Source organism: Astatotilapia calliptera, chromosome 3, assembly GCF_964374335.1.
Source record: "Astatotilapia calliptera chromosome 3, fAstCal68.1, whole genome shotgun sequence".
Classification (NCBI taxonomy): domain Eukaryota; kingdom Metazoa; phylum Chordata; class Actinopteri; order Cichliformes; family Cichlidae; genus Astatotilapia; species Astatotilapia calliptera.
The window spans coordinates 43,641,180-43,666,104 of NC_137424.1; the positions used below are offsets into that span (position 1 = coordinate 43,641,180).

Genomic DNA, 24,925 nt, shown 5'->3' on the forward strand with positions numbered 1-24,925 from the left:
ACACTTGAAAAGGCTAATGCACAGGCTGAGCTAAATCTGCCTCCTCACGGCCTCATCACTGAAACACCAACAAGATGGGGGTCTGTACAACAGATGATTCACCTGGTGCTTGAACAGAAGAAGGCCATATCACAGGTCCTGAAAGCAGACAGAAAAAACAGGCACCTGGTACCAACTGACTTGTTTGGATTCGGGAGACAGACACTATCTCTACTTTCAAGATTAGGCTTAAAACTAGAGCAGATGCTCTAGTTGATGAAGACACAGACTTGACGAAGGACATAAAGAGAGCCATCCTCAAGTATTTAAATTAGAAGTACTCAGAACCTGCAACTGATGACCTTCTGGATACGGCCTCCTTTGTCGAGCCACGCTTCAGATCATCATATATAGCTGATGACCGAAGAGAGTTCACAAAAGCAAGAAATTCAGTCACTGCTAGAGACGGAAGCTGTGTTTGCCACAGAGTCACCACCATCACACACAAGCACAGGAGCTGCTGGAAAAGCCCAGAAAGAACCCAAGAGGAGTAAACGATGTCTGGGCAGCTTTTTCAAAAAGGCTCTGCTCAGCCTGGCCCAGCTGCCCTCACTGACAGAGAAGTGATTGAAATAGAGCTTAAGAGTTACCTGCAGGCACTGGATGACGAAGGAGACGCTGACCCACTGGACTGGTGAAAGCTGCACCAGGCTAATTTCCCAGGGTGGCAAGCCTAGCCAGGAAATACCTTTGCATTCCTGGCACGAGTGCCCCTTCAGAAAGGGCATTCAGCACCAGTGGTAACATAGTAACATGCCACCAATCTGCACTGACTGTTAACAAACTGTTCCTGGCGAACAACCTCTGATTTGCACACAAGGACCATAAACACTGATGTTTTGTTTGTATTTGTGCTACATATTGCAAGTTTGAAATTTGTTGTTCGATATTTAACAGACAAGAAACCTGTTAAACTTATAGGGTTTTCAAATATGTGCAGCTCTACTTTTTGTGCGATATAAATAATTAATCAAGACAGCAGGAAGAATTGTAATGTTTATTTATTTACACTTTGCACTTTATTTTAAACAACTTAGAATTTTGTGTTTTAGTGATATTTTACCTGCATTTTTTTTATTCAAAAATGTTTGTGCATTTATCTTCATTTTTATTTGTTATTTAAGAATTTTGTTTTACATTGTTTGGAAAAAGTTGAAAAGTTTTGTAATTTAAACATTCTTCTTTAAGTTTTGCACAATAAATGTTTTCAAAATGGCATTCTGTACGTTTTTGAAGTGTGTTTATTATTCTGCAATGTATCTGGTATCCAAGTATGTTCAGTCATTTTGAGAAGAGATATAAGATAGATATATCACAATATATCGTTACCGCACATGCTTCGAATTATAATGCGACATAGATTTTAAGCTATATCACCCAGCACTAGGAGACGCCCCCTAGGACAGCAACATCACCTGATGTTGCTTTCATCTATCACTACGGCCATCTTCTTCTGTTTGTCTACTATGTCCGGTTGATTAGCCATCACAATGTTGTCCGTCTGTATCTGGGAGTCCCACAGGATCTTAGCACCCTAGGGGGTGTTTCCTATGGGCTGGGCAATATAGACTAAAATCTATATTGCGGTGATAGATAGATAGATAGATAGATAGATAGATAGATAGATAGATAGATAGATAGATAGATAGATAGATAGATAGATAGATAGATAGATAGATAGATACATAAAATGTTTATCGTTTAAACTTTCATGGCTGCAGGAAAATATTCAGTAACTTTGTGAGCGCTTGCTTATTTTCCAGCAAAGATCTGAAGTTGAACTTGTGGCCTTAAAGATTTCATTTCAACTCTGTTGAGGTAGAAATTGTGACACCTTGTGGACAAACACTAATAGTGCAGGTTAGTGCTTTACAAATGCTTTACACATGGAATTCTATTAGCATTGCATTCCATATAAATGTTAAAAATAATATTTCAGTGTGTGCTGGTTATTACAATAATTGTTTATATTCATCATTTCTATAAACATATTATATCTTAACAGTATTTCCTGAAAACCGTCTCTTGTCCTGTCATTTTCGCATAACATTTAAATTTACTGTAAGGGATTAAAGAGCAGCGGGGAATACGTTTCATCACAATAGATGTCCGTCTGTAACTAAGTTTAAAGATGTAAATCTTGAAAATCATGAAAATCTTAGAAATATGGTATCTAACCAGACTCTTACTCTGGATGGCATTACCATGGCCTCCAGTAACGCGGTGAGGAAACTTGGAGTCATTATTGACCAGGATATGTCCTTCAATGCACATATTAAACAAATATGAAGAGCTGCTTTCTTCCATTTGCACAATATTTCTAAAATTAGAAATATCCTGTCTTAGAGTGACGCTCAAAAACAAATTGATTCATTTATTACTTCTAGGCTGTAATTCATTATCAGGAGGTCCTAAAAACCGAAAAGCCTTCAGTCGATCAAAATGCTGCAGGAAGAGTACTGACAAGAGAGAGCATATTTCTCCTATACTGGCTTACCTTCGTTGGCTCCCTGCAGAATTGAATTCAAAATCTTGCTCTTCACATACAAAGTCTTGAATAATCAGGCCCCATCTTAATGGTCTTATAAACCATATCACCCCATTTATACACACTATGCATTAAATCATTACTTATTATTAATCTCTGGCTCTCATCATCTCACCAAATCAGCAATCTCTTCTCACTGCCCTCCATTAATAAACTCACCTTCATAATTTGGAATAACGCATCTCTCCCTCTTTTACAGTGGTCCCCACTCCTGTGAAGCTTTCTCCCTGCCATTGTGGTGACCATAGTGACCCCTGTGCTAAATCAGGTTTTGCTTAATAGAAAGAAACTGTTTTGGGGTCCTCTTCTGTTTCCAAACTTTATCTTTGTCTTTGATCTCAGGCTCTAATATTGTGAACCAAACCATATTCTACAGACTACGCTTTAAAAAGACAAACTGTAATTAATTCATGCACCTTAAGGAGGTGTTTTCCTGCTGACGTGGGTGAAAACTGGTGATGAGATTACAGACTGACATGTTTTAATCCTTGCACAACAAGTGCTTTTGACTCTTTTCTCCTCTCTCTGTTGATATTTGTTTGTACTTGTCATAGAACACAAAGTATTACAGCAAATACACAAAACCAAACAATGAGAATAACCGTCACAGTCCAATTCTTAACGTTTTCATTTTTAAGCACTATGTGGGGAAAATACATCACAAATCATTCGTCAGTGGTACGATTAATGCTGCATCCACTTTTTGCACTGATTTTTGACGTAAACTGATATTTTATCTCGTTACTCAAAAAGTTATTCAGAAAGATCAGCAATCGTCTGTCTTCTGATTCTACTTGACTGATAAACATGGCATTTTTATTTAAAAAAAACAAACAAACATATTTACCACTTTATATGTCCCCAAAGTGTTATTCTACTTCTACATCTACATGGTGGTCTTTCTAAAAGATATCAGCCTGTTTCAAACATGACTGGCATTTTTCTTGAAAATGTGTCAATTCTACACCAGATGTCTTTTTTAAAGTTTCATGAAAAGTCAACAGGAGAATTTAAAGCCATACCAAAGACCTTATGGGAGACAGTTTGGCCAAAAGGTGGTGCCCTGCATCTACTTGACTCTTACCTACTATATTAAAACCTATTAGAGACACATTGCACCACACATAACATTTATTCATTGTGTTGCTGGGGCCAAACCTGTGGAACATCTGGACCAAGTGGCACACAGACAAAGAGTAACAAAGAGAATAGCATTACCAAGAGAGGGAGGCTCAGGTTTCACAACAGTGCCAGAGCAGCATGTGCAGTACAGTACATGATGATGATGATAAATGCCAGAGCCAAGTGGAGCTTTTTTGAGAGCATTTATGTTCTCATAACAACTCTTGATGTTTTGCTGATATTACATATTTGATATTTTCCAGGTGACTTCCAACAGCCAAAGCAAAGTTCATATCATGTACAGAGAACAATGAAAAAGAAAAAAAATGTATATTTGCACGGACTAAAAATATGCACAAAAATAAAAAGGGGCTGAAAATGGCATGGCTACTATGAACTTATTCTTTGCATTGTTTTCAATTTCACACCTGAACTCTGCAAATTAAAAAAAAAATTCCTGCTTTTAAAAGGTTTTTAGTGTTCAGAGATAAAATGGTATACAACAAAGATGAATATTTCAATTAAAAGTTGTGACAACATAATGTCCTTTTACTTTTCAATAAAGTTTCAGTCCCCTCCATGAATCGCTACCTTATCGTGTTGGAGAGGTTTGTGTGTCCCAGGGAACCCAGGGGGTTTGTTGTCAGGGAGCTAGACCCCAAGGTAGGGGTCTCCCATGGCAAATTGGTCCTGCACTAGGGACCAGACAGGAAAGGGGGGTTGCACTGAATCATAGTTGTTATTAACCTCTGTCTCTCTTCCACAGCATGTCTTTTGTCCTGACTTCCTTCTCTCATCCCAACCGGTCGCAGCAGATGAGCCTGGTTCTGATGGAGTTTTTTTTTCCTGTTAAAAGGGAAGTTTTCCTTCCCACTGTCATCAAAGTGCTTCCTCATAGGGGGTCATGTGATCGTTGGGTTTTTCTGTAAAGAGCCTTGAGGCAACTATTGTTGTGATTTGGCGCTAGATAAATAAAACTGAATTGAATTGAATTTAGTTAGGCCATGGGAGGGGCTCGGAGCAGCTACTCCTCCACATTAAAAGGAGCCAGTTAAGGTGTTCTGGGCAGGTCCCACCGGGAGGAGGCCCTGGGATAGACCCAGGACACGCTGGAGAGATTATATCTCTTGGCTGGCCTAGGAGCACCTTGGTGTTCCCCCAGAAATTACCAGTAACATGATCTAAATAAGTGGTGTGTTTTTAACACAAGGAAGTCCTATTTAATTACACAGCATCAGTACTGCCTCCTGCATGCATGTCAAACAACATGTGTCAGATAGAATAATTTATATTTATTTATTAAAACACTTTATAACCAGAAATTGCTTAAAAGTACAAGATTCACTGCCACTAGGTTGTTCTGGTTAAAAATAGCACCTCAAAAAAAAATCAATTTGGCTAAAGACCGGCCACGTGGGGAGGCAACCCACAGGGAGGAGTGCCCAAGGGGTGCCACCAGTTACACACCCGTGACGTCGCACTGCAACCTAAATGGTGCTTTATAGTTGTATCCCGGTGTTTACACTCACAATGCTTAAGAGGGAACCTCACCAAACGTGTCTACTCACCACAGCCAAATAATTTTCTGGGGAAATTAATCCGATCTGCAACGCAAATGTTATCGTCGCCATCTACGACAGAAATGAGTCCCAAACATTTAAATCCTCTGATTAGACAACTAGGGGAGGGGTGAATCTTCATGCTGCGTTCACAGACACCACGCAGGAAAAGAAGATCTACAAAATCAAGCTCACTACACCTGCGTTATGTCCTCAAACAAAATGCAGACATGTAAATGTAGTTCATAAAAACAGACAGAGCTCCAGTCTAATGAGATGCATCTTATTCAGTGTATAATGTTTATGTTCACCATTTCCCCCTGTCAAAAAATAATAATATGTGGAATTATTATATGCACTATATATTTTTATAGTGTGCTAAATAAAAAAAGTCAGCAGTTAAGACTTCCGGATATATTTTTTACAAATAGGTCACTCTGACACATTATTATTATGTATTGTTATATATCATTATTATGGCACATGTCAGAGTGTCACAGTAAAGATTAATAAGCCTAAATAACCAGAGTCCCGTTTTTATCTTCTTGTTCTTCGTGGTCTCGTCTTCATCGTCTCCTCAGCAGCAGGAGTAGCACTGTGTGGATGATGGACGTGTTTGATCCCATAACAGCAACATCCGCCCTGAACACCACCCGGATGTCACCAGCTGAGCAGAAGCAGAGAGCAAAGCTTATAACGGTAAACACAGAGGAAAGTTACAGAATGTGGTCGGTTTGAGTGGAAACAGCATCAGCACAGAGATTGATGATTGATTCGTCTGACTGCAGGGCCGATAGATATACTGTACTTTATTATATTTTTATTATTGAAATGTGTTAACGCCAAAGAAATTTCTCAGAAAGGCGAAAGTTGCACATCTATGACTCTTTACAGATTCTGTTCTTCAGTTTACAGTGACGCTCTTCATCAGTGTGGACTTCCCTCTGACATTCACCTTCACAGACGGACCCACCTGTGCTCCAGGTGTATTCTCCGCCCACAGGTCCTCCTCCTGTTACCTGGAATGTCGCGCCTCACTTTGGCACACAGTCTTGTGCAACCGCAGAGTTACAGCCCCGTAACTGAAAATCACGTGATTTTAGTAAATGAAACCAGTAACCGTGTGTGTCCGTTGCCGCTCACCTGTGGAGATAAACGTGGCAAAGATGGGCAACAGCGAGACAAAGAAAAGAACGACCGCAGACTACACAGGACCCCAGAGCAACCAAGCGAGAGTTAAAAGGAGCTTAACTTTAAATCCTCAGAAGAGAAAACAGTCCGTCCGACTGAAAAACCGCCCTGCTAGTATAGATGGAAGCACCGGGCTTTGGGATGGTTTTGATCCCTCAAGGCGCAGATACTTGGAAACTGACCTGGACCTTTACCACGAACTGCAGAACCATCTGGAAAATGCACGGCGGAGGATGAGAGATAAGGGCAAAAAAGACGTTTCTGGAGGTCTGGACGCCAATTTGGTGACTGGAGAGGAGAAATGTTACGACCCAAACGACACCACCCTTACATTTGTTGAAGGAGAAGATGATATGGACTGTAAGTAGTCAAAGAACCAAATAAATACTTTCAGATTTGACAGCATGGGCTTCAAGGATTTTTATAAGTTAAGTCTTCCTTTTTGTCTCATAGTTGAGGGCAGAGATTATAAATCTCTGAGAGCCCGGATGTCCTGCGGTCATTCTGTCACCCCCATGTCTCTCACCAGCTGGTGTCACCATTTGTTGGACCAGGTACCACATGTTTATTATTAATCAGATTCTGAAGTATTAGTATTAGTATCCATCGTCTCTCATTGTCCTTCTTGCACATTTATCTTCCCAACTTTCCACATAAATTATGAAATTTACTTTGCATGATTTAAAATCTATTTCTAAATCATTTCTAAATCTATTATAAACTCATTGGCCAATTTGTTAAGTACACCTTGTTAGACTTCCTTTTGCCTTCAGAGGTTTTGAAGGCAAAGTTTAAAAGAATATAATTCGACACAGTGGAAACATTCCTTGGATGTTTTGGTCTATATTGACTCAACAGCATCACACAGTTGCTGCAGATCCCGTGATGGGAATCTTCCATTCCACCACATCCCAAAGTACTGCATTGAATTGAGATCTGGTGGCTGGTTGCAAAATGGGCAAGAAAATAGCCCACGTGAATTGTGGCCTCAGTTTCCAATTCATAGCTGGCAGGTGCGGTCCTCTGCTGCCCATCTGCTTCAGGGTTCAGTGTGTGGTGCACTCAGAGATGCTCTTCTGCATAACTTGGTTATAACAAGGGTTGTTGCCTTCCTATCAACATAACAAAGTTTGGCCATTCCCCTCTGACCTCTGACATCACCAAGACATTTTCTGATGCTCACTGGATATTTTCCATTTTTTTATTCTCTGTAAACTCTAGAGTTGGTCAGCAGTAGATCAGTCCGTTTGGCACCAAAACCCATGCCACTTTCAAAATCCACTAAATTAAATTTCTTTCTCGTTCCGATGTTCAGTTTGAACCTCGGCAGCTTCTTTTGACCATGTCAACATGCTCAGATGCAATTAACTGATTTCTTTTTGATCCCTCAGGGTGAGAGCCGATTTGTGTGCGGCCAGCCTGACTGCAATGCTGAGTGGTCACATGAAGAGGTCTGTAAAATGGCTCTTCTGACTCCTGCAGAAATCAAATACTTTGAAAAAAAGATGCTCAGCAGCACTGTCATGAATTACCTGGAGGTCAGTGATGTATCAGCAAGCCGTGGGAAATCGTGAACACAACATCGGCGTCAGGGATGTGAGGAATGTGGGATCCTGGCTGTGCCTCAGCCTAAGCCCATTCAAAAAGGGGCTTACTGGTGGTGCATGATGGCACTAAGAGTAAAAACATTTCCTGTCCTCGCTGCAGGGTGGAGCTCTGTTTTGCGTGCCTGAGGCTCACTGCAGACCGTGCTTCACCTTCTAATGCTTGTTCACTGGTGTAGCTCAAGGACAACCCTTTAAAGCAGGCTGTGTGGGCTTCAACATTTAATGGTTTGATTTTGTGATTTCAAGAAATGAAACACGTTTTGTACTTTTCTATTATTTAAAAATATCTTTTGGATGCTGTTTTTCTCATTTAAATGGGATAAGATAGATCGACTCTTATTAGCCGCTGACAGTATTTGAAAAAGGCTTGAAAACTGGTTAGAGACTGGAACCAGCTGCGTTTCCAGTCCACTGTGACTTTTTTATATTTTCTCTCTGATGACCTCACTCTGACGCTGCTCTTCTCTCTGATCTAGCCACAAATAAAGAGATGATATTTATTAATTATAACAACAACACAACATTTTTTAAAGCAGTGAGAGAAGAAGTTAGAATAAACATTTGTGGTAATTTAGCAAAAACTAATTTTTACTAATAAAGAATATTGGTTGTTAAACTAGACCTCGTGTTCAACACAACCTGCTTGTGTCTCGTTTTCGATATCCCTGTGTGTCTGAAAGCATAAATACATGTATGAAGACAGTATGGACATGTGTTTGACAGTTTCTGATTAGCCTGTGAAAGAGGACATCACTGCTTTCAGTTTTGTGACACAACATTAACCTGGGAAATCACTGCGTCCACTTTCTGGTAAACATAAAGATTGGGATAAAGGGCTGCTTCAGAAATTGTCTTTGGTTCATTCAAATGTTTAAGCATTATTTATTTTCCTTTACTTGTTTGATACATATTATGCTGAAGCATTTTTTCTTTAATTGTTTGTCTTTAACAACTTCAGGCATGTGCATCACTGTGCAAAAGTCTTGAGCCACCATCATTTTTGCTCTCAGCTTCTGTTGGTGTGAGCCAAACTATATTCTACAGGCTGAGATTTAAAAAGCACAAGTTTAATTCAATCATGTTCGTGTTGGGTCACAGCACTAGGAAGCAGCAGCTTTCTGCCAAACTGGTTTCAAAGTATCTGTCAGTTTGCCAGCAGGTGTTTGTTCTGTCACGTCCCTTCGTGACGAATGACTACAAAGAACCTCGAGGTGGGAAAACAGGCTGACTTTGTGTCCTGTAAGTCTCGGCAAGTCTGGGCACGCGTTTTTCCAAGGCATGTCATGACATTCATATCTACATTTGCATCTTGTGGAAATAATATGCTCACTTACAATAACAATCACAGGTCATTTGTCATCTGTGTCACTCCTGTGAGATGACAAAACTGTTCTAGAGGAAGTGTTTTAAAGGAAATTGCTCGTTCGATTCTGCTGTATCAGCAGTAAGACTATCTCTAAATTACTGAACCTAAATGTTCAAAAGTGAAGATGAGGATAGTTTGGAGGTTTAATCAGTGCAAAAAATCAAAATACAGTTAAAAATTGACAATTTGTTACCATATATTTGATTATTTTACTGTTTACCCTCATCCTCTTTGAATTTACATTGTATTTAATGCCATAAACAAGTGTAGGTTAGAGAAATGTCCATGACAGGGAAATGATTTTGATAGACGAAACTAACATTTAGTCGTCAAAATCACATTTGACAAAAATAAAAACTGATTTATGGAAGTATAAATCCAGCTTCTCCTGCTGATAGAGAACTCCACAGCGAGACAATCAAAGGTAGAAAATAAAAACACCCCAGGAAATAAAAGTAAAAGCAGTTTTTTAATTTACTTTAAAATTTATAATTTAGTCTTTGCCCATTCCTAAGAACAGGCTTTCTACAGATGACCCTGCTGGTCAGGGGCCACCATGCGTGTTCTGAACATACATGAGCGACATTTCCAGCAGGACACCATCAGTGCAGCCAGCAGACACGCAGCAGCAGTGAAGCACAGCGCTGTGGATACAGGTGGGTCTGTGGGTGGTCTGAGGGGAGACCACGTCCCATCATGGGCTGAGGTAGAAATCTCACTACACAGACAAAGAGAAGTTAAAATGAAGTATATGTTGCTTTAACAGACGCCGGGGCATGTTTGAAGTTGTACTCACCACCTGATGCATGCAGGAAGTGTCCTGACATCATCTAAGGGAGGAGTCACATCAGGGTACAGACATAACCTCCTGTCAGGGCAGAAAACTGCACCATTGTGTCCGTTAATCTGATGCAAAAATAAATAATTTTTATATATATGAGATGTTGACTTTATTATCCATTAGGATGTTTTTATACTAAGATGCTCTTAATCATATAAATGTGGTAATAATAGAAACATCTGTATAAATGAAACTGTTTATATGCACAAAAACTGCAAGTTTTAACTCTCTGAATTAATGCTCATCCAAAAACATATAACACTGTAATAAGCCATTATGTTATTATACCTGAATGTTGCCCCCTGCTGGACAGTCCACCCACTCAGAGCCAAACACCTGGATCTGATACCTGTTCGGTCCGGTACACCTGTGCCTATAACACCGGCCCTCCACAGAGCTGCTGACCTGACTCTGGTTCTGAAAGACAGACGAGAAGTTACAAAGGACTCAAAAGAAAGGGTGAAGAGAGTACAGGGGAGGACCACACACACACACACACACACACACACACACACCTGTGTGCTGAGGCTGGAGAGAAAGCATCTGCTGTCAAAGCCGAAACTCTCCCCGCTCAGCTCATCTTCAGCTGTCCACCTGCTGCTTTCTTTTTTCCAGCATTCACTCTGAAGTGCGAGATTCAAAACGTGTACTAAAGATAAATACATAATAATAATAATAATAATAATAATAATAATAATAATAATGTCCTCTCATCTTCAGTGTTTAGTGTGAATGCACGAAGATACTCAGCTTACTCCATTCTGCAGGGGTTTATACACTCGACAGCCCTCCAGGTATTGGTCAGTCTGGCACTCCCCCTTGTGGAGATGAAGAAAATGACATCCACGTCCACTGAGAAGTACAAATAACACAAACATTTAGGACAAAGTGACAGAATTTCTGTATGAAAATATATGTTAACACTAAATTACTTTAATTTACCTTCCAGTGCAGAAGAAGGATGAGGAGTTATTTTGGCAGGTTGACAGGGAGCCAAACATGGCTCCTTCACCTATTAATAAGTCATAAAAAAACTGTTTATTATTTAAAAAGTATGATCACAGAGTGTCTATGTTCAGCTTTTGTTAAGTCTCCTGTTATGATGATGCAGTTTTCAGTGCATTTTCTTCATATTTCAGTTTCCTTACCGTCTCCCCAGACCAGACTCTGAGCCCGGCTCAGGTCGACGGTGTACCAGCCCGTGTCCTGTAATGCAGCTAAGGTCACTGGGTCGATCCGAACTGTGCTAGGATCCCCGAGCACTGCCGACATAATGGAGCCCTGCAGGACCCGGGACTCCCAGTGTGAGGACACCCTGCCTGGAGCTGCTTCCTGAGGGGTGAAAGCACCGTTAGGTTTCCTTTTTAGTTTGTTAAAGTTTTCTGCACTGGAAGCTGTGCAGTACCAGGTTCTCCAGTGGTCCTCCCAGCTCCGGATCGCTGGACACCAGGTGCTTCTGCAGGGCTGAAATGACGGACGGGGTGTAAATCCTCATGTGGCCGGATCCGTCTGAGTGACTCGCTTTGCCTCGAGGAGAACAATCAGCACCCACTGCAGGATCCAGCAAAGAAATCGCTGATAAAGAACCACCTTCTGACCAAAGCATGTGATCTTTAATGAAGGTCAGACTCAATACACTAACTTATTATAATGAAAAAAATGTTTTCTACATTTTAATCAGATTTGAGTGTTCTTCTTTGTGTGTTACCACTTAATATTTGCATTTTTAATTCCCAATTTTTGTTCTTCGTCCACACTTTGCACAGTTTCAAAGTAAAGTAAACAAACTTTTGAAGACACCAGCCCATGTGTGGAAGGATGAATGCTTATATAATATCAATCGTTGTTAGATTTTATTATAATAACCTCACTCACACACATTAAGAAAAATGAATTTTTACACAGTTATTACACACTCACTAATGTTTGTTAAATTACAGTTAAAAAAAAGGATAAAGTGGTGTAAATGATGTGTTTAAAAACCTTGGGAAGAGGAGGAGGAGTAACAGTCTCTCCAGGTGCTGAAGAGATCCTTAGAAAATCCAAGTGCATGGAACAATTCATGAATGACAGTCTGGAGAACAGAAGAATATAATCTGTCATCATGATCCATCCTTCTCTGCTAAAACAGCCACAGAAACCTCACTTTTCACATCATGTATCCATAAAAGTAATTGTACCTGTACTGTAGTCTGGTGGCTGTATGTGGCTCCTGTCAGCCGGTCCCTGCAGATGACCACCACCCCAGCTACAGGTCGCCCGTGACTGTCCGTCTGGCAGTGAACAGCGTAGGCCAACACACTGGGCTGAGGAACAAGAAGATACACTGAGGAAGAGGTGAAAGCTACGTGGGCGAAGTTTAATTTAGACGCTTTAAAAAAAATTTTCTTATAAGAAAGTGGAGAAATATATGATCAAATAGAGCAACAATTTACTGCTGTTTTCAATCATGAATAGAAACTTAATGAAGAAATTTCAAAATGTTTTAGAACTGCTGGGATTTGAGTGGTTTTATATCAAAGATTTTTCTGTTATCTGTAGGTTTGCACCTCTGCTCTGCACTTGTCTGTGTCCTGTACATGGAGGTAAAGCAGGAAGTCGGTATCAGGGACTCCAGCACCTTCAGGTCTGAGAACAGTCCTTTTGTGTGAATCGGCCTCGGGGTAAATATCACATCCAGCCAGGTGGTCGTCTGGGATCTACTGATGTTGATACTGTATTATTCAGAAGCAGCAGTCTAGTACATGCTGTGTGTGGCAGCAAAAACATTTGATACTCACGGTCGCATCCAGGCAAGTTTCACTTCCGTAGTTTTTGTTGGCTCTACCACACCTGGGAGAATAAAAAGTCTGCTTATTTCCATTTATTTGCATAAGTTGACAGCTGATAGAGCTCAGAGATACGGGACAGTATGAGTGAACAAATACAAACCTGTTGGTGAGTTTAAATGCATAGTTACTTGCACTAATGTGTACATTTCTTTTAAAGAGTGAGAGCATTCATTAACTTTGAAACATGGTGTGTTGGCTGGAAGCAGCTAACAGAAGGTTAGCAACAATACTCAAATGATACTCAGCTTTTATTAAAAAGTCGTCTGGATATTTTCTCTTTTCTGGATAATTATCTGTAAACTCTGGTTTTGTGGTTTGTGGGAAAATATAGAAATATTTAGATAAGCTGCCTGACACCAACAACCTGCCACCTTCAAAGTCACTTAAATCACCTTTCCTCCTCGTTCTGATACTCAGTTAAATTTCAAGAGTGCCTTTTACCCATGTGTACATGTCTAACTGCATGTCATATGATTGGCTGGTTGGATTTTTGTGTTGTATGTAAAATAAGAATATAGGGGAAAAATCATTTTAACGACTCAAATCTTGCCAGAGATGTTTGTTTGAGGGACTGGAGCTACACTCGTCTGTACTTACCTGTTGTAGTTGATAGTACTTGAATCCCTCCAGAGAAACTTGCAGTATTTGTTGATGTCTCTGCTGAGCAGTAAAGGGCCCGGCACTCTGTTCACTGTTAAAATGTCAGCAGTTTATGAGTGTGTGTGTGTGTGTGTGTGTGTGTGTGTGTGTGTGTGTGTGTGTGTGTGTGTGTGTGTGTGTGTGTGTGTGTGTGTGTGTGTGTGTGTGTGTGTTTTCAGATCCAAGATTTACTATATTGTTACTGAGCACTACCTCAAAGACACAATGCAGAATGAAATTATGCTGCACAAGCTCACATAAATACATAAAAACGTCAGTGTTATAAAGTCAGTGTTACTTATTTAAAAAACACAATTATTCAGTTATCGCACAAGACAATGTTGATTGCATTGAAATTTCTTTGTTGTCAGATTTGTGGAGTGTAATAATCTACAGCACACCAGCCGTTTCTGTTCAACAGTCACCTGACAGTAAAGAAGACACCACTCTCACAGCTTCTTCCACCGCTGCCTCCAGCCTTCCTTTCTCAGCCTCTGATAGGCTGTCGCTCTCTCTCGGAATCCAGGTCCGGATCCTCATTGGCTGTGGTGAGGTAGGAGTAGGTGAGCCAGATTTTCCCAGGATGCTCCTCTGCTCCTCTGACCTTCTGAGCCTGAGCTCCTTGGGTGGGCTGTCTGTAGCGCTGACCACTCTGACCTGAAGCTCATCAAAGATGCACCTCTGCAGGGCTCCTGGGAGCTCCACCACGACCACCATTACCACCAGCACAATCCCCACCCAGAGGTTCAAGGATGGAGGGGAAGCCATAGTTATGGTGGAAACCTATTTCAGGGTAACAGTGAGGAAGAGGAGATGATGTAATGTTTCAGATGGCCGCTGAGGATCCCAAAATATGGTCGTGAATTTATTTGATTTTATTTATTTCTGTCTTTGTGTCATGTATTTGTACAGATTATAAAAAAGGATCAATAGTATTATTCTGACAATTTGGGGTTAAGCGTAACATCATTAACTCCAGCTCCTCCTCTGTCTCCAAACCATCATAGCAAATCTTGCTGCCATGTTGCAAACAGAACAGTTAAAATAATAAAGTAACTGTAAACACTGAGTTCTTCTGTCTGCAGCTTTGAGCTTTCTTAGGTCAGTAATGACCAATCAGAGGTCCACAGAAGCAGCTACATGGATAGATTCACTCAAACTATTTAAATAATAGTAAATTACATTTTACAACTTTCAGAGTCTCTAGAGAACAAGTTTGGGCTGGCACGATTAACTAAAATAAATACTTCATCAGTAGAAATAGTTAAAACAAACAAATCAAGGTTTTGAGGTTTCAGCTCACTAAAAGCTGGCTAATAGCTGCAACTGTTTAATAAACATACTGAATAGAAAGTGGTTACTAAATGAAGTGAAAAGCTGCTAAAGAAGAAAGTAGTGGATGGAAATCATAATGAACAGCTATGGATAAGCAAGTTTGCTAAGCACAAACACTAAGCAGCAAACAGGAAGCAGTCCAGATCCTGTTTGATGCTGGTTCAAGTTTAAACATGAAAGGCAGTGATGAAGAAAGAGTGCATGAGTCAATCTGACAGAAAGGTTGGGAAACCTCATCATGAATAATCTGAAGTAAGTAAGGTTTTTCCTCAAACAGGTGTGTAACTGGACTGTGTGGTGCAGGGTTTTGTAGAGTGTGAGGTCTGTTAAACAGGAATGTAATGCAGAGCGTTTAGATCTTGCTTTCTTTAGATGTAAAGGAGATTGAGTCATCATTGAGTCGCCAAAACAGAGGTTATCGCGTTGAAACTTGCACGTGGGGTGCTGTGTAGAAAACCGCTTCAATAATTAAATGGAGTCAGTATTATTACCTGGTAGACGGCTGCGACCTCAGTCCATCTGCGGAGTTTCAGAGCTCTAAAGTAAAAGCATTTTCCTTTTATCCTCCAAACCAGAGCAATGAGCACAACTTCTGCATTCCCACCAAGAACAGCTCTCTCCTTCTTTCTGTGGGGAGTCTGTGTGAATTACCACAGATCCTTTGAATACAGAGCACAAAGAAACACCTCTGACATGTCTCACTGAGGTGTCAGGTGGCACCCCCACAGCCGATATCCCCAAAAAGAAAACACAAAAAAGACAAAAAATTTAAAACTAAAAGTGCAAATCGTTTAATCTCAGCCATATTTTTTTACTTATATACAGTGAAGTTGACCCAAATAAAATCCCCCCCCCCATTTACCTGTCAATTTAAAACTGTCCCTCCCCAAAAAATACATTCAACAAAGCAAAACAGGAACAATTTAAGGAAAGAGAGACAAAACCTGCTAAAAGAAAAAAAAAAAAAAGACCACAAAACTCGTAATAATAATAATATTAATATTACAAATGGCACACCACAAGTCTGCTGAGTCGAAATGTGACCGAATGCTGTTGAGTCTCGTCAGATGTGAGGTTCTTTTGTGAATTTGGAGGCCCCCCCTCGACCCTTTTTATCACTAGGGTGCCTCATCTTCCTGTGCACACCTACACACGTCATAAAATCAGGCACCAAAGAGATTGTCTTTTGATACGTTTGCTTTTTGTTTTTTTGAAGGTTACATTCATTCACCGGGGGAAGAAGTATTTAAACACGCAGTAATGTTGGAATCGATGTGCACTAGAACGAGGGTATCCAAAAAGTTATTGCCAGCTTGAAGAGTACACATGCAGTTTTTTTAAATCCATTTTGGAGTGAAGTCACCATGACGACGTGAGGAAAAAGTGACCCTCATTGTGTGCGTGTGTGTTTCTGCATGCAGTGTGTGTTCAGGAATTCTCAACATCCTTGAGGTCTCTGCAGGAGGCTCCTTAAAGGCACTTAAAAAGGGGGGATTTGTTTCGTGATATATCATGAGACTGGGTGCAAGTGAAGACACTCCTCATGTGCAATCACACTCCGCTGTCTACGCGAGACTAAAACGCAGTTGCATTCACACAGTCGCAGTCACACAAACACAACAAATTCTATTATAAGAGCTATAATCATTCAACCTGACAGTAGCCTGCCTCAGTATCTGGATAGGGAAGATTCTTCTGTGCAAAAAAATAAAAGTTCACCTTCTACGTGCAGCCCAGCGTTCAGTAAGTGCTCACGCATAATACTCATCTGCGCTTCTTCATCGGCCGTGCCGTTCGTCTGCATTTTCTTAAGGAAGTCTTTTTTTCTTTCTTTAAAAATACTCTATTCATATATGTCAGCAACGCAAAGCGATTTAAAAAAAAAAAAAAAAAAAGGCACCAGACTGGCACAGAGAGGAAGAGTCCCACCACCGGCCGCTCCTGTGTTTCAGTTCAAACGAATGTGGAAAGACTGGTGGGAGGTAAAGTAAGAGGGAGGGGGTGGGAAGGGGTGGGTGAGGAAGTCGTTCAGGTGAGCATGGGCACGTCGTCTTCTGAAGTGTTGTCCTCCGAGAGGGGGATGAGCAGCACATCGTCGTCCGATGAAGAGGAGGAGGAGGAGAAGGAAGGCGAGGCAGAGAGGGGCACGTAGTTGGTGGAAGAGGGCGAGGCTCTGAAGCGGGAGATGCTCAAGCCTATCGTGTGGAAGATGGAGGCCAGAGATGGGCTACTGGGAGGCACGGCAACAGGGGGAGTGTGGGGGGCGTCCACAGGTGGAGCTGGGGGTGCGTAGGGAGGGGGAGGGGGGAAGGCGACAGGAGGAGCTGAAGGCAGCGCCAGTAAAGGAGGCGGAGCTTCCAGCTGGTGCTGCGCTGGCTGTGCCAACAAGCCGAGTTTCTGGGCCACCGGCTGGTTGACCGCCTCCACGGCTGATGGGGAGCTCGCGGGCGTGGAGCGAGCTGCTTCTTGGCCTGATGTAGCGCTGTCTGACTGCTGCTGTTGCTGCGCCTGCTGCTGGTTGGAGCTTGACGACTGAGTCTGCCTGGATGCGGATCTGGGGATCAGACCCCACCTTCTCATGCGGCGAACAGCCCGGCGGATAAATCGGGGCCTACGTCTGCGGTGTGGGGAGCTGGCGGCATCCTGGCGAAGCAGCTGCAGGATTCCTCTCAGAGAAAGAGTCGAGGTCTGACAAAGAAACACAGAGCAGATTGTTTCAACTACCTTCAGCAGCTCGTGTTCAACATCCTAAAATCATTATTAAAAATCATTAAACCTGCTGAATTTATTTACGCGACACTAATCAAAGTTTGAGCTTAGTGTAGGCGGCTTCAGCTAATCCCATCAGGCAGAGCCAGCCACTTTATCCCTCCGCCTCCACTGCCTCAGCTGTCTCACCAAGGAGTAAACTCAGAGTAAACTTGCACAGTAACAGCACATTAGCCTCATCTTAACACTCCTACAACTTCAGCCCACATCCAGCTGGGGATCAATAAGGCTGCTATAGATGAGCTTTAAGACAGAGAGCACTACTACACATTAGAGTGTGTGGTTTAATGTAGTAACAGCTATCGGCTTTTCTGCGTTTAATTACATTTATTAAAGCCCTTAAATCAAAAAGCCTTCAATAAGATGTTGATTTGTAGGTTTTAACACATTAATTAAAATTGAAGTTAGTTAATCAGTTTTTCCTGCTGAAATTTCAACACTTGGGTTTTTTAAAAAACGCCTCTAAATGCCTTAAATGTATATTGTAACTCTGCAGGACAGGCTGCAGTCAATCACATGGGTTCTTTAAACAAATGAGCATGATCTAAAGTCCTGACAGGATCCTGGATTGATGAAATCCTGACAGGTGCGTCCATGCGGGCAGTTAAAAATCTCTGGCGCTCTGCTCTCTCACCTCATTGGGGTTTTCTATGGGGAAGTCCTCGACTGGGGGGATGATGCCCTGTGCGATCAGCTGACCGTAAGAAGGCGGGGCCTGCTGCTGGATGAGCTCCGCCTCGTGGCGGTTGATTGGCGCAAACATGCTGTGAGAGGATAGAGGCTCTTTTAGATGCAGTCACACACATTGCAAACTTGCAAGGCACATTTTGTTTTTGTTTTGAAGCATCACGCAGATCCACATAAAGTATACAAATATAAAGTCTAGAAATAGATTTGACTCTAAGAGGTACTATTAAAGGTTAAAAAAAAGGTAAGCTTTTAATACACTGCAGGTTATTGGTTCCTGTTGTTGTACATAACTCAAGCATTTAGCTGACAACAACAACGAACAGGCTGTTTTTTTGTTTTTGTGTGGAGTGTACTGTCAGTGTCGTAGGAGGCTGTGCTATCCATCTGAGAGTTACTGTCTGGCAGTTCTGGCAGCAATTAAAGCCAGAAGTTAGGAAAACAATGTCTGCATCTCCTGACTCATCATCTGAGATTATCAGCACAATATATGAGTCAGTCTTTTCTTCTTTAAAAGTGGCAAGAAAGCCTCATTATGCTTCATCAACGGAACGAAAATAAACTAAAGCAGCTACTTTGTAGAGCAGAAGAGCTTCGGCTGCAAACCTCAAACAAAAACGCAGCAGAACCATTCAAAGACTTACCTGTACTCCCTCGTCCTGAGCGAGTACAGCTTACAGGTACAGCCCATGGCAATGACCAGAAGTAGTCCGCAGACCAGGCTGCCCACCGTTGCCGCGGTGATGACCTTGCGGGGCAAGATTACCGTGCAGTTGAGCTCGTCTGTGCCGTCCTTGCAGTCCACCTGGCCGTCGCAGCGCCAGCTCTCATACACGCACCTGCAGAGGGAACAAAGAGCCGTTTGTTACCAGAGCAGGCTGGAAGAAAATGAGTGGCAGGTTCAGTTTCACAGAAAACATCAGACATCCTGAAGACTCACAATAAAACCACAACGCTGTAAACAAGGAGAAGTGAAACAGGCTGAGTTAAAAGGATCCCTACGCTTAAGCTCAAACCTTTCCCATACACACTTTGTGCTTTTGTTACAGAGCGAGCTGCATTTAGAAAAAGGACGTTGGCCTATTTTAAGACACTGTGGCTTTTGATAAAACATGCAAACAATGGCAACTAGTTAACATTGCACTATTGCAGAACTACACAATAAATAGCAATAGCATCATCAAAAATAATCACAATAATGTAAAACCATAATAAACAGCTGTATATAAATATAACCTGTATCAATGCTTTTTGGAGGAATGCAGAATCTCTACTGTCAACATTGCATATTTATTTCCTCATACGTAACTCTGTGCCTGTCACACACTGCTGCAGGATGGGTGATATTTCTACAGAAAAACAGCAGAACCACAAAAACCACAGCAAAGCCAATTTAAACTCTAAGATGGTCATATGTCACATACAGACACGCCCGAGCCTGAAACTCCACCAACCTGAATGGTTATGAAACAAAGCAAAACAAAAACAGCAGCACCCGTTTCCACGGTGAGTAAAATAAGCATGTACAGGGTGAGAACGCCCTCTGACACAAACCCTAGTGCACCCCCTTACTCCTTTTATGTTGTGTGTGGAGCTGTGTGACACAGGTGCACACTGACCTGTCGCTGTCACAATGAAAGGTCCCCGGCTGACACACGGTGCAATCCCTCTCGTCGCTGCCATCAGCGCAGTTCAGCTGGTAGTTGCATCTCTCCGTCAGCGAGTAGCACTGCGGTTTGCTGGTCGCTGTCGTCCTCTGTCCTGCCATTCCACAGGGAAAGTGATTCGGACTGCAGTTCCTGCAGCCCTCCTCGTCCTTTCCGGTCTCGGGACAGTCCCACTTCCCATCGCAGTGTTGCTCCTGTGTAAAACAACCTCCTGCCGCTCCCCCGCAACGACCTTCCCACGGAGGGCAGTAGCCCTTAACATGAAACGTGGCGTTAAAGTTGGAGTTCTCTGTGCCAAGAACTCTTTTATACACCACTGACATCACGCCGGTGTTGGATTCAACTTGGACCGATTTGGAATTGGAGGAGCTGGTAATCTGTGAAAATGCAGAAGGGTTTTCAAAAAAAATAAAAATAAATAAAAAGAGAAAAACATTTGCCAGTAATGAATGTTTGGGTTGGGAAACTCACGATTTTAATAATGTCTCCTTTGCCTTCCTCTCTGTTGTAGATAGTGAGTCGGTCCCCAAAAGCTAGCGTCAGCTTTTGCAGTTCCAGACTCAGCGGCCTGGAGTCCTCAGGATCCAAAGTCCAAACACAGGACTGACTTTGACCCTGACAAGCTGGAGGGGAGAAGGTCCCATAAAAGGTCTGAAGAAGCCCTCCACAAGGACAGTCACAACCCAGTTCGTCGTTGTCATCAGATTCTTCATCAAGACACTCCACCTGCCCATTACAGCGCCAGGAGTGGGGAAGGCAGCGACCCCCGTAGCATTTAAAAGATGTTTCTGGGCAATCGCCTTCATATGGATCTGTACAAAGGGAGGAAGATAAAAGGAACATTTAGATAATAATTGGGGGGAAAAAAGAGCTGGAACTGCAAGCAGGCACATGTCAGGACGTCATACCTCTGGCATAGTTCAACAGAAATGATGACACAGGGAACATATGAGGGAGGAAGTGGTGCATCACTGTAATATTTCCCCCTGGGAGCTCGATTGGCTGCGGCAACTTAGAGCCACACAGGATGATTGGATCACCTCCAGCCGACGAGTTTATAGACACCCATTCTTTCTTACAGCGGACAGAAAACTGAGAGAAGCTGTGGAAAGATTTGTAATAAGAGAAAGTTTGTATCAGTGAACAGAACCCACAGTTTCTCAATCGCAGACACTGAATCTCAAAAACTTTTTGTTTTTGTCTTTATCTCCATATCTGGGTCATTCATTACTTCATAAACGATAACAGAAAATGATCAGGCAATATTAAGCATTTATATACTTTTAATAAAGCAAAAACAATCAATGCATTGCACAACTGGTATATTTACTCTGTTAATAATTATCCCAGGTCACCTGATTTGCGGTAAAATAATTGGGAGTCAATTATTTAACGTCTTCGAGCTTTTAAAGCGTCATCTCCTTTACGTGCCACCTTTGAGCATCCGTACCTGAGAACGATCGGCTCATCTTCTGGACCCGTGATGATCCAGCCGTCGGACATTGAGCCGAAGCAGAAGGACCAGCTGTGGTAAACAGAACTCCTGATCACTCCCACCTTATCGTCCACCACCTGAAGGGAGCGCCCACAGTGGGCTGTGATAAACACAAGAAAGTAGAGTTAATAAAAGCAGTTCCTGGTTTGGCGAATAAATTAAGTGTTGTTGTTGTTTGATGTTGAACCTGTCAGGTGTGAAGAAAATGTAAATGTAAACATCACTAAACCATGAATGGTGTTGTTTATTATCTGTGGGTTTGAGGCATATTCATTTTCATAACATGATGAAACATGTAATGACTGGTTTTCCTTACATGAGCTGAGAGCAGGCTCAAAATGGCTCCATGCTGCAGAGGAAATAAGCAAAAAGAGAACAGAGAATGTGCTTTATTATCGCCACTCACACAGACTGTAAATGCTGTATGACACGAAAAGTTCAAACATGACCTTTGGTTGATAAACATTTAAAGCAGCCACCTAAGAGAGATACACAAACAGCCAAAAACTCACTCACTCACCTGTTATGCAGAAAACCAGGAGGGCAGGGAAGCTGTAACTGATTTTCATTGTGGTAACGTTTCTTTTTTTAATGTTTAAAAATGTTTTTTAATAAAAAGTTAAGAGGGGGGGGGGGGCGTAAAAAAGAAATATTAGAGAAGTGCCATGGCAGGAGGTCTTGTTCAAGAAGACTTCGCCTGTAGAGAAAAAGAAAAGATGAGTGAGACACATCTTTGATCTGGGTGAACGACTATCAAAGTTTGTCTGGACGACAAATGAGAAACACAAAAACATCTGAGCCAACACTGGCTATTTTAATTTGTTTATTATCCATCGTAGTCATCATAAAATAGCCATTTCCGCAATCAAATCCACAATAACTGCTTCTCTGAAACAATCAGCTGTCGGCAGCAGTTATAATGAGTAAGATTTTAAATTAAGGAGTAACGTTTAGATGCTCCATTGTTCATTAGGCGTTTGATGTGTTTTCATGCCGGAGCAACTTCCTCATGCAACCCCCTTCCCCAAAGGGGATTTGTATCTCTTCCTAGCATCAAACCGGCAATCGTTCCCTTGTTAGGTGCAGGTGTAAACCACTAGAGCATGTGTTTAAGAGTAACTTAAACTATACTGTGAGTAATGCATGCTGTAGATATAGCAGAATATAGTCATATGTAAGCTGACGGTGGAGCGGAATTAAGTGTCATCCCTGAACTGAGTTTATAACTAGTAATAAACTGGGCGTCCATCACTTCTTATCTTCATATAAGGATTATAACATTTTTAATTATATAGTAATATTACACATACTACATTTTATAAAGTTCATTATTTATATTGAAAATGCTTTAAAACTACCTTAGATCCTTTGTTACAAGGTACTTTTAAGATAACCACAATTACAAAAAGGACAGCAGCGGAAAAATGCCTCTGCGTTATGCAACACACACACAAGCACCAGCATGTATTAATACACACGAAAATAATCAGTTACTGAGGAAGTATCAAGGCAGGAAAACTCAGCAAAGGCCCCTTGAACACAGATGTTATTTTGATCTTTATTTACACACAGTCAGACGTAACACCCGACACACACACAGCGATTTCCTCCCTGTAATCTTCTCAACAATGACGCCAGAAACGCTCCCATTTCCGAGAAAAAAAAAACCCCGTGAAAACTAACACTTTCCTCCCTGTTTCTTCTTCCCACTAAGATAAAACTATACCGAGATCGAGTTCTGCTTGATTAAAGTCATATTTATGTCCATACGTGTTAAGATTTCGACCACAGATTAGGTAACGCCACAGTTTCGGTTTGGAGAAAGGAGCAGCTGCTCTCCTTTACAGCTTTAACAGCTAGTTCCCAGCCTAGCTAAAGGCTAACGCCAAATCTCACTGCTCGCGTCGTTTGAAGGGCATTTTTCAAACCGCGACACCCCCATAAAAGCTCTGTGAGGACAACACGAACGACTTAAACACACAAACCAACTAAAATATATAGTCCAGAAGCAGAAATAACACAAGTAATTCATAAAAAAGTACAGAGCCCTTACCATGTCGGTCGGCCTTTCTTGTTGACAAGTTCGAAGCTACTTCCGTATATCACAACTCGTGACGTAGGGCAAGGAAGGCGGAGCTTGTCATGCTAAAACCGGAGCCGCCGAATGGAGCTGCAGGTTTACTACAGCTTTAATCCTCATTCATAAAAATGTGTTTCTCTGTATATATATATAATTTTAAATATCAAGCGGTTATGCTGAATTTAAAACAAACTCATAGTGTTTTTTAATATAGCAAATTAACGCGTGTCTACAAACTACATTTGCTGATTGGACACGGTCTTAAAAGGTGAAATGTGCATTTGTTAACACAAGGTGTCAGTATCAGCTGTCACAAATATCCGACACCAGGTTTAATTCATAAAAATGGAGTCTGATTTGAATGAACTTTATTCTGCTGTCAAACTTCACCAGTGATGCTAGAAGAAACAGGGAAGTGAGAAAAGTTTATTTATACAATACAGAATAAAGTACAATTATTAAAATAGGATGAATAGATAAAACTAAATAAAGGCAAGCCTGAACAAGTGGGTCTTAAGTTCCTTTTTAAAGGTATCAACATGAGTCTGTCCATGAGTCTTATGTCCAGTGGAAGCGTGTTTCACAACTGAATTTAAATGAAAGGAGAAAGAAAGTTGATTGATTGAGTAATTAAGATAAGATAAGATAAGATAAGATAAGATAAGATAAGATAAGATAAAATAAGATGAGATAAGATCTCATCCCTGCACTCCAGAAGACCTCGTTCTCCATAGCAGATACTGCCTGCTCTGACCTTTCCTGTAGATGACCTTTGAGTTGTTAGTCCAGTCCAGTTTATCAGTCAGGTGAAAACCCAGATATGTATATCAGTCCAAGATCTCAATGTCCATTCTCTGGATGTTTGCTGGTGTATGTGGAAGATGTCTGCAGCTGTAGAAGTCCACCACCAGCTCCTTGGTTTTCCCATTATTGATCTGGAAGAGGTTCTGTTGGTGCTAGTCAACAAAGTCCTCGGTCTGTTTTCTGTACTAACTGCAGTCCCCATCAGTGATGAGGCCAACAACTGCTGAGTTATCAGAAAACTTTTTTAGAAAGCATTCGGCAGAGTTGTAGAAGTCTGTGGTGTTTATGGTGAATAGAAATGAAAATATGATTTGGCACAAATGAAGTCCATTTGTGCCAAATCAT

General features: G+C 41.5%; 3 protein-coding genes across 3 annotated transcripts; 1 reads left to right on the forward strand and 2 right to left on the reverse strand.

Annotated features, from left to right (window-relative positions):
• Positions 1–5,540: 5,540 nt before the first annotated feature.
• LOC113018845 (uncharacterized) lies at positions 5,541–8,687 on the forward strand. Its single transcript, XM_080298413.1, has 3 exons — positions 5,541–6,819; positions 6,913–7,013; positions 7,851–8,687. Exons 1-3 carry the CDS (start codon positions 6,375–6,377, stop codon positions 8,031–8,033), a joined length of 729 nt encoding a protein of 242 aa, XP_080154539.1. The 5' UTR covers positions 5,541–6,374; the 3' UTR covers positions 8,034–8,687.
• Positions 8,688–9,882: 1,195 nt separating this feature from the next.
• cirop (ciliated left-right organizer metallopeptidase) lies at positions 9,883–15,701 on the reverse strand. Its single transcript, XM_026162237.2, has 15 exons — positions 15,570–15,701; positions 14,169–14,526; positions 13,702–13,795; positions 13,054–13,105; positions 12,823–12,972; positions 12,454–12,579; positions 12,257–12,347; positions 11,679–11,824; positions 11,422–11,605; positions 11,216–11,285; positions 11,029–11,125; positions 10,789–10,896; positions 10,562–10,690; positions 10,229–10,338; positions 9,883–10,150 (listed from the first exon to the last, which is right to left on the reverse strand). Exons 2-15 carry the CDS (start codon positions 14,509–14,511, stop codon positions 9,958–9,960), a joined length of 1,893 nt encoding a protein of 630 aa, XP_026018022.2. The 5' UTR covers positions 14,512–14,526; positions 15,570–15,701; the 3' UTR covers positions 9,883–9,957.
• A 144-nt stretch (positions 15,702–15,845) lies between these two features.
• Positions 15,846–23,866, reverse strand: lrp10 (low density lipoprotein receptor-related protein 10). Its single transcript, XM_026162231.2, has 10 exons — positions 23,750–23,866; positions 22,217–22,393; positions 22,013–22,045; positions 21,652–21,796; positions 21,110–21,303; positions 20,673–21,013; positions 20,154–20,578; positions 19,179–19,373; positions 18,482–18,611; positions 15,846–17,766 (listed from the first exon to the last, which is right to left on the reverse strand). Exons 2-10 carry the CDS (start codon positions 22,263–22,265, stop codon positions 17,107–17,109), a joined length of 2,172 nt encoding a protein of 723 aa, XP_026018016.2. The 5' UTR covers positions 22,266–22,393; positions 23,750–23,866; the 3' UTR covers positions 15,846–17,106.
• Between the last annotated feature and the right edge of the window lie 1,059 nt (positions 23,867–24,925).